The sequence below is a fragment of the Pangasianodon hypophthalmus genome, chromosome 10 (assembly GCF_027358585.1).
Source record: "Pangasianodon hypophthalmus isolate fPanHyp1 chromosome 10, fPanHyp1.pri, whole genome shotgun sequence".
In the NCBI taxonomy this organism is placed as follows: domain Eukaryota; kingdom Metazoa; phylum Chordata; class Actinopteri; order Siluriformes; family Pangasiidae; genus Pangasianodon; species Pangasianodon hypophthalmus.
The window spans coordinates 19,947,918-19,962,714 of NC_069719.1; the positions used below are offsets into that span (position 1 = coordinate 19,947,918).

The following is a 14,797-nucleotide window of genomic DNA, read 5'->3' on the forward strand; positions in this document are numbered from 1 at the left end:
CTGTCATTGTCCAAATACTTCCTCATTGTATCTCCGGTTTTATGTACGGCCTGTCTGTCTGGTCACTCCTATGTTTCATACACCAAAATATCACTGCACAATATACAGAATCTAGATAACATTTACTTATGGGGTATTTTGCACTTGTATTCTTAATTATTAAATGAATTAACTTTTGTTCATTATTATTGCGGTGGCATTAATTTCTAAAGCAGACATGGTATTTGTTTCACAAAACCTTTATTCCTACTACTTAGGTTCTGAAATGTTGATCCTCAGTTGAAAGATATTCACTTTAACACAAGATATCTCTTGTTATACTCAGTTGCCTCATTGTAGGTGTGTCTGGGGAAGCTGACATACCTTCTTTAACCAGTTATGAAATATGTTGTCAGCATTTATTTTTGGGAGGACTTTGTCTGGTTAAGGTAAAAATATGCCTTTTTTTTTTTCTTTTCTTTTTTTTTTCTATTTTTACACCGTGTCTCAAAATTTGCTCAGAGTGCTTTGGAATGCAGCGTGAATATTGGTTCTTTTGTTTGGATGATATACTGTATAGTAGCTACTATATAATATTTATAACTCGGGACTTCCTGAGAAAAAGTGTTAGATGATGCCCAAAAAGTGGTTAAATTAAACTAAAAAACTTCAGGATCCTCTACCCTGAGACTGCTTTGGTTTTTAAGGAATATCCACTGATCTCTTTCAGACAGGACATTAATGATATGCTTTTTGTCAGGAGTGAATTTAATGAACTAGTATGAACACTAAAATGTGACTGAAAGGTCTCTGAGGCTTTTATTTATCTTTAAGCATGCACTGTATAAACCATTCTCAGACACTTTTAACTCTAAGTACGTATTGTATGAAAAAGTTCCTCTGCTAGCCCAGCGGTTTATTATAAACATGAAAGAAATAGCCTTTTTATAGTTACTTGTCAGAGGTTCGTTAAACATGTCTGACAGAACACTTTACTCAACTCCCTCTGGGCATTCATTTAACTTACTATATCCTGACAAAAACAGCTGAGTACTTAGGGACAAAGTTAGTCTACTATTTTACAACAGGATGAGATAAAATAATACTTGTTTGGCAATTCCTGTTCTTGTGAAAATCACCAGGATTACAATTTCAGTGGGACTATAAACAACAGGCACAATAAGCAAAGGTGTCTCGTCCTGGGGAAATTCTGAATTTTAAATAGAACTATCAATAAACTTCATTCTAGGCCACATTCATGCAGTCAGGGGTGTGAACTGATCCCATCAGCTTACAGTTTGCTGCGAATTTATTAAGACAGCCACTGAGGGATCCCTAAGGGATCAGGTTTTGTCACCCATCACTCCTCATACATTGCTGCAGGAGCTGTTTATTGTATTTCCTGTAAGAGATGCAATCAGCTTTACATCAAAGAAACCCAGAGGAGACTGGCTGATTGTTTGGAATGAAGGATTTCTCCTTTCCAGTGGTGACACACTTTAACAACAATGAACATATTATCCTTTTGTATCACTAGTTGTTGCTAAGGGAAACCCATGGAATGAATGTCATGTTTTGACGACAACAACAATTATTTTATCAGCCATTTTGAATATCAAATGCTTTCACCTCCTTCAGCTTCAGGAGTACTTTGTTTGCGCAGCTGAGAAACTTTTGTCTTTTTTTTTTTTTTTAATAAAGTGTCCAAGTCTCATAGTGTCAATTTTGCATCCACGAATTACTTAATGGGATTTGCTTCTTAAAATATTACAATTAGGCAATTATATTGCGGGCTCGAGCCTACAGCGAATCACAGCCATGCCGATATTGAGTATGACCACGTGGTTGTGAGTTTGATATTGCTTTTATACAACAGTTCTATAAACAAGAAATTAATGTTGAGTAAATGACATTTGGGACCAAATATGGCCAAATGTTCTGTTTATTTTACTTTCCTGTTAAAGGTGCTTAAATCCCTTCTTCCTTTTCATCTTGAGCTTGAGCTTGTGATGAGCTTTGATATTTTAAGCCAAAAGTTATATTCCTGAAGATTATCATTTGATACGTCTGCTGATGATGTCACTAACTCTACTGTAGTAACCGTTTTGAACTAGGAAGTGGAATTTTACATGCCGAACACAGGTGAGCAGAGTGATACACGGAGTGAAACGTCCCAGTGCGGTTATAGAGAATATAGGCACGCTTGAAACACCGCTCGACCAATCAAATTAGTGGACTGGAACCAACTGTTGCACTTTGCTGGCACAGTAACACAGACTAGGGCTGCACTGATCAACTGAGTATCACTATCAGGGCTGATAATGGCTTGAACCACCAGTATCAACTATTCAGATGTGCATTGTCTGAATAGTTACTATTTACTTAAAACATTTTACAAATAATCAAAAATGTTCAGGTAGCAAAACGTGCTGGGAGTGAAAAAAGTCAGAGATCAGTCAAATGTAAAAAGGCAAAAATTAAGATGAGTGTAAAGGGGAAGTTCAGGAATATGAGAACCCTGAACCTTGTCATTATAGCTTTACAGTGTGTCCCCTATTAATTAATATGTCATTTCTTACTACCTTTTAGTTTACACTAATATTATGCCATACATGTGCATACTGAGTATGTGTGTTAAATGGTTCCTTACACCTTCAAAAAGGCTAACAAGCATTTTAGTACTAAGTTGGCTTAGAATTCTTCACACAGCGCAATGGAGCCCTACATGGACGAATCTTTAAATAGTTTTTTTATTGTGTTGAGACAAAATACATTCTTTGAACACACTTTGCAAACCTCTCACAGCTGATTACATTCAAGTTCAGAATTTCTAGAATATTAGCGTCAGAGTCCATCTCTTAATCTGCAGAACTGTGCATGTGGCGTGTAGCATAGAGGTTCCAAATACATAAACCCTTTCAGAGGCTATGCACCTTTAACTATCTGAAGAACTGTTTTGATTGTAGGCTTCCCAGACCCTGACAGGTGGCTGGGATTGGTTCCAGGACAGGTAACCAACCCCAGCCACAGGGGTTGCATGCAACAGTGCGCTCTCAGTGCCAGTCCCAAGCCCGGGGAGGGTTGCGTCAGGAAGGGCATCTGGTGTAAAAACTGTACCAAATCAAATACGGGGTACCAGTGATCTGCTGTGGCGACTCCTAATGGGAGCAGCCGAAAGAGGAACAATTCCTTTATTTCCCCCAACAAGATATAAACACACACTATATATGTCTTACTATCCTTATGAGGTTAAAATGGCAGTAAAAGAATGACACTAAAATAAGTCGTTAGATTTTTTCCCAGCTTTAATGTGAAATTGAAGAAAATACAAATAAAGTGACAAACATTCAGAAATATTTGAGAGAAAAAAAGGAAAAATAGAAAACTTACAATAACCTTGCATACATGTGCACACCCTTTTATAATTTGAGATGTGGCTCTCTGCAGAAATGAATCACATTCTCGTTTTCAAAAGTAATTATTATATAGCTGTCATCAATAAAATTATTCTGATTAATCCTAAATAAAGACCAGCTGTTTCTGTTTTCTTGACATTTTCTTGGTTTCATTTGAGTGCTGAAGCCATGGTCCGCAAAGAGTTTACAAAGCATGTATGATGTCTCAATTGCCAAAAGATATTGATTAGGAGAGTGATACAAAAGAATTTCCATAACATTAGATGTACCATGGAACACCTTGAAGGCCACCACAGTGACAGTACCGAGAACAGGACATCCCTCCAAAGTTTACAAAAGGACAAGACAAAAACTTCCATGGAGGCTGCCAAGAGACCTACAGCAACATTAAAGGAGCTGCAGGAATACCTCACAAGTATTGATTACTCTCTGCATGTGACGACAATCTCTCGTATTCTTCACATGTCTGGGCTATGGCATAGGGTGACTAGACAGAGGCCCTTTCTCGCAAAAAACATCCAAGCTCAACTAAATCACCCCAAAACATGTGTTATGGTCTGATGAGACCAATTCCAAAAGGTATAATATTTCCATAATTCCAAAAGTTATGTCTGGTGCAAAAAAAAAACACATCACCAAAAGAACAGCATACCCACAGTGAAGCATGGTGGTGGCAGCATCATGCTTTAGGGCTGTTTTTCTTCAGCCAGAACTGGGGCTTTTATCAAGGTGGAGGGAATCATGAATAGCTGCAAATGCAGTTGATTTCAGTGCAAAACCTTCAGGTGTCTGCTAGAAAGCTGAAGATGAAAAGGATTTTTTCCTTTTAGCATGACAATGACCCAAAGCATACATCCAAATCAACAAAGGAATGGCTTGACCCAAAGAAGATCATTGTTTTTGAACGACCTAGCCAGAGCCCAGACCTGAATCCAACTAAAAATCTGTGGGGTGACGTGAAGTGGGCTGTGCACAGGAGATGCCTTTACAATTTGATGGATCTAGAATGTTTTTGCAAGCATGAGTGGGAAAATATTGCCAAGTCAAGATGTGCCATGCTGAGAGACTCTTAGCCAAAAAGACTGAGTGGTGTAATAAAATCAAAAGGTGCTTCAACAAAGTATTAGTTTAGGGGTGTGCACACTTATGCAACTAGGTTATTTAAGCTTTTAATTTTTCTTTTTTCCCTAAATAAGTTTCTGATTGTTTTTCACTTTATTTGTAATTTCACATTAAAGGTGGGAAAAGAAAACAGACTCAAAAGGGAACCCATCCTCTTTTGGGTGACGCTGAATAGTGGGATTATAAATGACTCTTAAACAACTCTATACTGTAAAGGCAAACAGTATTTTAGGTATTAGAAGTATGTTCAGTATAAGTATATTGTGATATTGTGAAAAAGAGTGCTGGGATGAGCACAGGAAAGCTGTTATGATTACAGCAACAGTTCTTAGGTACAAGTCTACAGTATCCAAGTGAGATTATCCCCTGAAGCAGGCATGTAACTAGGTCATGAACTGTTGGGAAGTGAAAACCTTTACAATATCCATGCGGGGACCATTCATGGAAGTAGAGAGTGAGTCACAAGTGCAGTAAGCTCCAAGGGCGAGATGAGCCACAGCGGTAGAAGTGTGTCACCAACATCATATCAGGTTGCAGTACACATACAGCTTGACAAAGAGAGAGAGAGAGAGACAGAAAATATTAGGTATGTCCTACAGTGGTTTAAAAGGGAGTACGCTGTAACCAGAGTGCAAGCAGGAGACTCAAGCAGGACTAGCTCTGACAGCATAATTAAAAGAGAGAGCCAGAAGGTAACACAGGCATACTGTATACAGCGGGGTCCAAAGGTCTGAGGCCACATTGAAAATATTTAATTCTAAAACAAAAAAAGGTATATTCAAAATGTTGCACATTTATTAGGTCACTATTTAAATTTAAGCAAATTTGTGATACTGAACATGTTAACTGCTTTGTAAAAAAAGGTCATATTTTCAGTGAGTCTTATCCCTTCCACTGAAGCATGTGCTCTGACGACACACTGATGGATTTGATCTAAATTGGATCATAACGATTTATAGAAACTTTTGACGTCCATTCCAGCTGGAGTGCACACTGTCATTAAAGCTGTTATGTCTGATGTCTCTGTGTGTGTGTGTGTGTGTATATATATATATATAATAATAATATATATAATATAATATAATAATAATTATATTATTATAATAATAATATAAAAAATAATATCACCTATATATGTATATATATATATATATATATATATATATATATATATATATATATATATATATATATAGGTGATATTATTTTTTTCTAATCTTCAACTGTCCAGTTTCTGCTGTTGTAGCCCATCCACCTCAAGGTTCGATGTTTTGTGCTTGCTGAGATGCTTTTCTGCTGACCACAGTGGTAAAGAGTGATTATATGAGTTACTATATCCTTCCTGGCAGCTCACACCAATTTGGCCATTTTCCTCTGACCTCTCTCATCAACAAGGTTTTTTTCTTTTTTTGCACCATTCTGTGTAAATTCTAGAGACTGTTGTGTGTGAAATTCCCAGGAGATCAGCAGTTTCTGTAATACTCAAACCAGCCCATCTGGTACCGACAACCATGCCACGGTTAAAGTCACAGAGATCACACTTTTTCTTCATTCTGATCTTTGATGTGAACATTAACTGAAGCTCTTGATCCGTATTGTGATTGGCTGATTAGATAACTCTTTAAATGAAAAGGTGTACAGGTGTTCCTATTAAGGTCTTTTATATATATATATATATATATATATATATATATATATATATATATATATATATATAATATATACACACACACACATACACACATGCAGATACAGGTGAAATGTTCAGATCAGACAGAATCAGAATGGGGAAGAAAATGTGCTCTCAGTGACTGTGGCATGGTTGTTGGTGCCTGGTTGGTTTGAGTATTTCAGAAACTGCTGATCCTCAGGCATTACACAGCAGCCACTAGAGCACGTTGACCGTCTTCTTTCTCGACCCTTTTCTTTCTGGGATATAAAAATATCCTGTCGGGATTTCTAAGTTGCATAAAATATCCGGGGGTTTTATTTTGCTCTGCTTTCACGTCTCCACTTGCTTCTACAATCGCCACACATTCCGTGTGCACATTCGCATCGCTTTAACCATCTCTCTAGGTTCCGCCTTCTCGCCCTCCACAATTGGTCGATTGTGTACACGCCCTGCATGCAGCCATTGGTCAAACTGCTTCTCAATCATCACCCTCAGCGTGTGTGTAGGAAGCGCCACACCACCACAACAAGCAGATGATTGGTTGAGAAGAGCAGTGCATGGAGCCTGAACACAGCCTGAAAATGCGCAACACACGAATGTAAATATACAGATGAATTACAGAAAATATTCCTGTTTATGTCTCGGTCGGGAAGTGGACCAGATATTTTACAACGAGACTAAAAGCACTGAATTTCATTCAGAACTGCTGAAGATTGCAAATTTTTTTATTTTATTTTATTATTATTATTATTTATTTTTTTATTTCATCCTATGGCCATTAAAAGTGTATACATGTAAAAGTGAAAACTATTTATTTTTTATTTTTGTTTATTTTATTTGTTAGTGACATTTATTTAATTGAAAGGAGATTATGTGGCCAGATAGGTCATTAAGGCTAACTGTTTATGTATTCAAATTTATTAACATAGTTTTATGGTCTTGGAAGTTTTTATCAACTATCCCAAACACACACACACACACACACACATGTCATGGTGCTACAAATTAGGCCTACTTGAAGCCCCAGCTACAACCTCCCCCACCCCCTCCACAGGTCCCTGTGTGCCTCGTGCCACCCTCCTGCCCACATGTCCTCTTTTCTGAAAACCAAAATATGGTCACTCTACTCTACAGTTTACACAGAATGGTGCGAAACACAAAAAACATCCAGTGAACGGCATTTATGTGTGCAGAAACACCTCGTTGATGAGATGAGGAGGTCAGAGGAGAATGACTAGCCTGGTTTGAGCTGACAGGAAGTTTATAGTAGCTACTCTTTACAACCATGATGAGCAGAAAAGCATGACAGAATGCACAACATGTCAGAACGATGCGTACAGCCTACATCAGCCGAAGACCACATCATTTTCATATTTTCATGAACATTAACTGAAGCTCTTGTCCTTCATGATTTTCTATGATTGGCTAACTGGATAATTACATGAATGAGCAGGTGTATAGGTATTCCTAATAAAGTGGCCGGTGAGAGTGTTTATAATTTAAATGAATAAATAGACTAAACTATAGCAAACCCGCCATCTAGTGGTGAACTGTGTCACACACTGCGTCTGAATACTTCTCTACTAGCTAGTACGGGTAGTAAACTAGTACAGAGGACTGCTTGAAGTGTGTCCTCAGGCCTCAGTGGTGCACGTGCAGGCGTGTTAGCCTGAGTTTCCTGAGCTCATGGCCTACTACATCCAAGGTACACTTCTGCTCATGTGTTCACTAATGAACTGTGTGTTAATGAACCAGTTCGGTTTGGTCACATCATGAGTTTCATTAAGACTGTGAGATTTTTATGACATTAAGGACGTTAGCTAGCTGCACTGCAAGGCTGAAGGGTTGTGTGTGTTTGTGTGTGTGTGTGTGTGTGTGTGTGTGTATGTGTATGCAGGTAAAATGGGAAATCTGTGGGCTAACACAGGCCTGTATGATGATACCAAATATTCATTCATCGATCCGGATTACCACATAAACATAGAGGATTATTTTCAAAATGTTGACATCATTGAAAAGGTGAGTTCAGATGTGAGTGTGTGTTTAATAGAGGATTGTGGAGACAAAACATGATCTCACCGTGACACTGAAATGAACCCTTTCATGCACACTTATGGACAATCAATTTAAGTTGAAAAAGAAAAGAAAAATATAAAATCTGACCATCTTAAAAAATATCTTCCAATGTGTTTTATAAAGAGAAATTATTAACATACAGGTCTAAAATATTCATTGTTAATCAACAGCATAGATATAGATATAGATATGTACAAAGGTTACACAGTGTAGGATGATTGCATGATATGCAGGTGATTTCAATAAAATTCACTAAAAAGTTGTTTTAAAAAAGCTAAGGTGTTGTAATGTTTTCACAGTAATGAAAATATTACTGTAATTGAACATAAATGGTTATCTTGAGTTCTGTTTTTTTTTCTCAGCACAGAATATCTGTGTTCTATCTTTGCAAAATGTCTACACCAAATTAAAATAAAATTACATTAAAATATATTTTTGTGCCAGACTCCAATTAACACCATAGCTTTTTTAAAATGATTTTTTACTGAATTTTGTTGAAATCACCTGCATATCAGAGAACCGCCCTAAAAAGTGTAAACTTTGTACATATCAAAGAATATTGCTATGGTTTGTTTGGAAAATGATATCTATAATTTTGTTGGTCAACATTAAATATTTTAGACCTGTATGTTAATAATCTTTCTTTATAAACACATTGGAAGATATTTTTTAGATGGTCAGTTTTATCCTTTATGTATTCCTACAGAAGGACTATCCACTTACTTTTAAAATTAATTTATGCATGAAAAGGTTAAAGACATGTCATTAGCTTGCAAGCTAGTTAATAATAATAATAATAATAATAATAGAAATAGCACATTTCTTACACCACCCCAAGGCCACTTTGCACAGGAGTGAAAAAGGAATGGGACACAGACCATATAGAATACACACAGTTATATCAGGCATTAAGTTTCCAGTTATTTAGGCCATGGCTTGCAGCTTTGCATTGGGAAAAGTTTATGAGAAGTTAGTGAAAATACTTCTAAGTCTGTTTCCCTTACCAAATCGACTGAGCACCTGGTGGAAGATGATGTTCTTACATCAGCTTTAAACTGTGGAATAATGTTGCAGAGAACATGAGGAACTCCAGCTTAGTGACTCCTTTTTAAATCCAGAATGGAAATACACATTTAACTTGACTTGATTTTTATCTTGGAACATACTTTGTTAAATAGATTTTTCTGGATTCATAGTAATTCTCATAGCTTCGTGATTTACATTGGTTCTTTAGTGTGCTTTTTCATAAATACCTTGTTTTTAACCATAACATTTTTGGGTTCTTGGATTGACCCTGAGCTTCAGTGTGGGTTTCCTCAGGGTTTTCTGGTTTCCTCGCATCTCTCCAAAAAAACAGCCATAAAAGATAAAGCACTTACTGAAAGATTGATGATGCGTAATGATGGTTTTGAAAGAATCGCTCTTAGTCTTCTTTAGATATTTAAAAATTACTTTTCTAGCATTTTCCTTATCCAAGCTTTAATGGTATACTTATGATAATACAGCCAAATGTCAATTAATGTCAAACTAATTTAAAATGTGAAGTGTGTTTAAGACCCTAAGTTGTACAGATCAGACCATATATTTCTCATATCATTTCATCCCTACAACAATGTTTATATAAAAATATTGTTACATTAAGTGTTAATATAGTGTAAATAATATATGTCATATTATTAATGGGTTGATGTTTTCACCTAGTACACATGTTCTTTTTTTTTTTTGTTTGTTTTTGTTTAAAGGTTGCCTGTTAAAATCTGTGAGTATATTTTTATATTGTATCTGGATCTTTGTAGTTTGGTGAAGTCGTTGTTTAAGTGATAGCCTACATCACTAGATTTATTCTAAGTATTTCAGACTGTATCATGGTAGGCTGTGTATGGTACAAGTTTTAGACTGAAAGCAGAAGAGTAATGGACTGCTTTGTTTCTTTTTGTAGTTCGGCACAAAGGGAGCAGAGAGACAGGATGAAGGGTTGTAAGTGTGAGACAGAGAGAGAGAGAGAGAGAGAGAGAGAGGGAAAAGGGGGTGGTGGAGAGGGAGGAGTGGCAGACAGCGAGATTGAGAGAAGCAGAAAGTATGTGTGTGTGCGCGTGTGCATGAGTAAGTGGGCTGTTGCTATAAAATTTGCGAGCAGGGGCGCTCTTTGCGTTCACTGGAGATCAGGGTTTTTTCATTTGTAATCAAGGCATGCTTGCACACTCCACTCACTTCTCTGTGCCTCCTCGGCTGCCTTGTGTCTGGAAGCAATCCAGCTTTCGTCGCTGACATGGACCGATCTGTGAGTGGCTTTAACTCTCTATCTCTTCTCTGTATCTCCCTCTGTCTCGCACTGTCTCCCTTCCTCACTGCTGCCCTCCCTCACTATCTGTCTGTCACTAAGCTCGGACTGTCATCTGCGTCCTTCTGTCCCTTTCCTCGTGCGTGTCTCTCATTTACCTCTACACCGTCCGGCTAAAGATGATTGCTGGGAGTGAGGCCTCTGTTTTTAGGCATGGACGCTGCTGTCAGCTGATCATCTGGGCTAATATGTGTGGGTATTTTCAGTCCAAGCTGGGGGTGGGGAAGTGCATGCTGAGATTATTATGGTCTCTGTTTCCTTTTGCGAGCCAGTGACTCATTTGGGCACTGTGAAGGAGACATTCTCTCCTTCTGTTTTGTGTGTGTGTGTGTGTGTGTGTGTTCATGCTTGTTGTGTTTGCGTACCCTGACAACCAGAGCTCGAGTTTCTTGGCCTGCAAGACCTCCATGTCCCAGTCTTACTCTATATGACGTAAGACCCTATCTCTCGGCTTGTCTGCTTAATCAAGTCGTTTAGTCATGTGTTGGTCTTTAGATCAGATTTATTGGTTAGACAGATTTTTTTCCTGCAGAGGACAGTCTTTCTTCCATAGATTTGCTGACACTGTTTTTCAGGCTCCATGTAATGTGCTTACTAAACAGTCAGTCTGTTTCCGTATGCCAAGACAACTGAGAATGCAGGGAATCCTAACAAAGTTAGTGCTCGATTTGTTGTGCATAGCAGGGATTGTTTTATTTATTTATTTATTTAAAAAACCCAAACCAGTCCGAATCTGCTTTCTCAAACTGAACAGATTGAGAATATAAAGACTCTGTCAGAATTTCTATGAGATTGCTGATTTTTTCCACAGAGGTGGTCCTCCCCATTTGCATGCGCTGGTCAGCATCAGCGTTCTGACTCATCATTTTGCTTTAAATGGATGTCACATGGACGAGGGATGGTTACTCTTATGTCATGCCTAACATGATGCCGAGTGATAGGAAGCTTTCCTTTGCGTCTCATCTTCCTTCTCCCTCTTTTACCTTCTCTCTTGTATTGCTGACAGAGAGGCTGCCGAACAGGAGCTAATAGTAACCAGTGTATGTGTCTATCCTCTCTCTGATGATAATTGGCAAACATTTTCCTCTTTGTAATGAATCTGCTTTGATGCAGATACAGTTAGATCTGCCTTACAAGACAACAGAAGTCTCATTTATAAACATATGCATAGAACAAGTTGAAGAAGAAGAATTCTGTGAGTAAGACCCTCCAGTATGCACTATAGAATTTGCATTTCACATGTTTGTGTGCACAGCTGTAGACAATGGACACTGATAAATCCTGCACATACTAAATTGCATCTGCTTGTGCAAGGCCATGCTCATTTACATAAAGAAACGTACCCAAATGGCCATATACTGTATGGAAAACAAGGTCCCTTTAAAAGGGTGATTTTATGGCTAGTGTGTGCAATCTGCTGCCCCAGTTACAGCTGGAAAACCTGCCATGACGTGGAGATCTGTCATTATTGTTGTTTTTTTCTGCTGCTGTATTTGGAAATGTGTTTGTAAGACATGTAGACATGTGTCATTATTCAGCTGGTTGGCTGTAAAATGTCTCTGATTCCTTGTTGAATGTGCCAGTGGGCAAAAAAACCCTAAAGTAGAAAGGACTTGATGGTAAACAATGATGCTATTACTGCTTTTTGTGTGTGTTTTTTCCAAAAGTGGGGCAGAGATCAAATACAATTGCACTGGACAAAGAAAATCAACTAAATCACTCTCACGTTTCTTTGTTTATTAAAAACACATTGCCTGTGCAAAGTTACATATGCTGAATCTTTAAATAAGGAATTATCCCAGTCCATGTTTAGATGTGCCTTTCATATGATTTTACTTTACATTGTGTCTGAAATCAGTAATTACTCTGTCACTTACTAACCTACTTGACAATAAATAATCAGTTTATTACATTTTTCTACCACTAGTGGTCTGTGCATGTGCATGGTCAGGATTAATTCTAAATATACACACATCATCTCACACAAGAATAACTTCATAAATCACATTCTATGCATAGAAACGTGTGTACACACAGTTTACGCACAAAATGCATGATGGATAAATGAGACCAAGGGTTCCTGTGCTTCTCCCGGAATGTAGCTGTATCCTTCAACCCTGTGTTCGTGATCAGTGACATGATGCTACTGATATTTTAAGTTAAATGTAGCACACTGAGTAGAGAACATAGACTGAGCTGTTTTTCTAGTGTATATGTGAAATCAAGCCTAATTAACCATGATATAATCAAGGTCAAAATTCTAAATATACCCTAATTTCATCATGAAATCATGTCTCTCGTGCAGGAAAGAAAAAAACACGCTAATGTGCAGACTCAGTTCAGTCTGAGCCACTTGAAAAAGCACTTTGCGTCTTATATATCATTTGGCAGCAAGAAATTGATATTAACTGAATCTTGTTTATTTGCCATTATCTTTCTATCGTACTTACATTAAAGTGGCTTATTATGAGTGGTTAATTGGGGAGCAGGATGCACCATGCACTCAAGTAGTGACTGACAAATGTCACCAGCTATTTCATTTAACGCATGATGAAGTCAGTGTTACTATAAGCAATGCGATCTTCACTTTATCATAGGGCAAGGGATATCAAACTTTTATCTAAACTTTTTAATTTAAAGTACCGTTTGTGGATGGTAAATTTCGTAAAAGCAGTCATGGTGCGCCTAGATCAAATGGTACTATGTTCATCTATAAACATAATATAATATAATCATGCGTTAAACTAGAACTAGGCTATTTTTATATCAAGAGCACTTTACCCTTTGAGATTATTGGTAATATACATCACAAAATATTGTTTAATATATTATTATACCTTATTCTGTCATTCAGCATATTCAAATGGAGATAAAGTTTGTAGCCACTTTATTTTTCTTCCTATCGTTTGTTACTAACATGCTATTTGTTACAGAAGTGTATGAGTAAACAGTTTATAGTAAAGCACAGTCTGTTTGACTAACTTGAAAGCCAGACCTTGGTTAGAGTAAGAAAATCTCGATCATGGACATAGTATCAGATCATGTTTCTGATTGGCTGGTGATGGTGAAATACATCACTCTGACAAAGAGCACACACTACTAGTTACAATGTACACTATATGGCCAAAGGTATATGGACACCTGACCATGTGCTTGTTGAAAATCCAGTTCCATGCTTGATCGCCCCTTTGTATTATAATAACCTCCACTCTTCTGGAAAAGCTTTCCACGCCACAAGAGCATTAGTGAGGTCAGGCACTGATGTTAAGCGAGAAGGTGCGCAGTTGGTGTTCCAATTCATCCCAAACATGTTCAGTGGGGTTGAGGACAGGGCTCTGTGCAGGCCACTCTAACCACTCCAACCTTGGCAAGCCATGTCTTCCTGGACCTTGATTTGTGCACGGGAGCATTGTCATGCTGGAACAGGTTTGGGCCGCTTAGTTGTGTGTGTGTGTGTGTGTGTGCTATGTCTATTAGTGCTATCAAAGGCTTCACATATGAAAGAATCTTGTCAGCTCATAATCTCATTCACTGCAAGCTGAAAGCTCTGTTTGTCCCCCTTTCTCACATCTGATGGCATGTGTTTTTGACAGTGCTGCTTCACACTGCGTAACTATCCTGAATCAGCCTGTAGCACCACTTGGCCTCTCTCCAGGCTGCTTTTTATTTCTTTCTGAAAAAGTGCTCAAAAGCATCTTGACTTCACATACCTTAACCGAGAACAGGGCCACCTGCAGCCAAGCTCTCAGAGCAAACTGACTCCAGAAGTCAATTTATAATGATGTCACTAAACTCATGACTGTGCAGGATGGTTAGTGCGTCGTCTCCAGCAAGTGTGAACTGTGAGCTTCTCATTCCCCAAGGCTTCTCAGACATGCCCTTTAGTGAACCCTACAGTCATTTAAAGAACCGGCATTACTCTGCCATCACAGAGAGCCATAACTGAGGCTCCCTGTGGGGATCAGGAACACAGTGCCATTTCACACATCGTTCTGTAAGCACAGTGACGGTGGATGCAAAAAAAATCATTTCACACAACATACTTCATTGTAATGTCTTCCATTTTGTGAAAAGATTTAATAAATATTTATTGTTAATCTGACTCTGAGCATATTCTAAACTTGTGTGCTGTAATTCTAAGACTAGCTTTTCAAATGATTCTCTTAAATAGTTTTATTTCCTGGTTGAAAG

At 37.9% G+C, this 14,797-nt stretch overlaps 1 protein-coding gene across 5 annotated transcripts in view; it reads left to right on the plus strand.

The window, feature by feature from the left end:
• The first annotated feature begins 7,766 nt into the window (after positions 1-7,766).
• The window catches only part of LOC113538915 (coiled-coil domain-containing protein 9B), a 42,412-nt gene continuing 35,381 nt past the window's right edge, over positions 7,767-14,797 (plus strand). For 2 of the 5 annotated variants that reach the window (XM_034308156.2, XM_026934352.3), the window contains exons 1-2: positions 7,767-7,894; positions 8,087-8,208. In XM_034308156.2, coding sequence (XP_034164047.2) covers positions 7,876-7,894; positions 8,087-8,208 — 141 coding nt within the window. In that variant the 5' untranslated portion in view covers positions 7,767-7,875. Of the gene's footprint in view, positions 7,895-8,086; positions 8,209-10,299; positions 10,547-10,665; positions 10,799-10,988; positions 11,802-14,797 lie in introns of those variants that run through there. The other 3 variants (XM_026934353.3, XM_053237412.1, XM_053237411.1) reach the window with 3 other exon arrangements.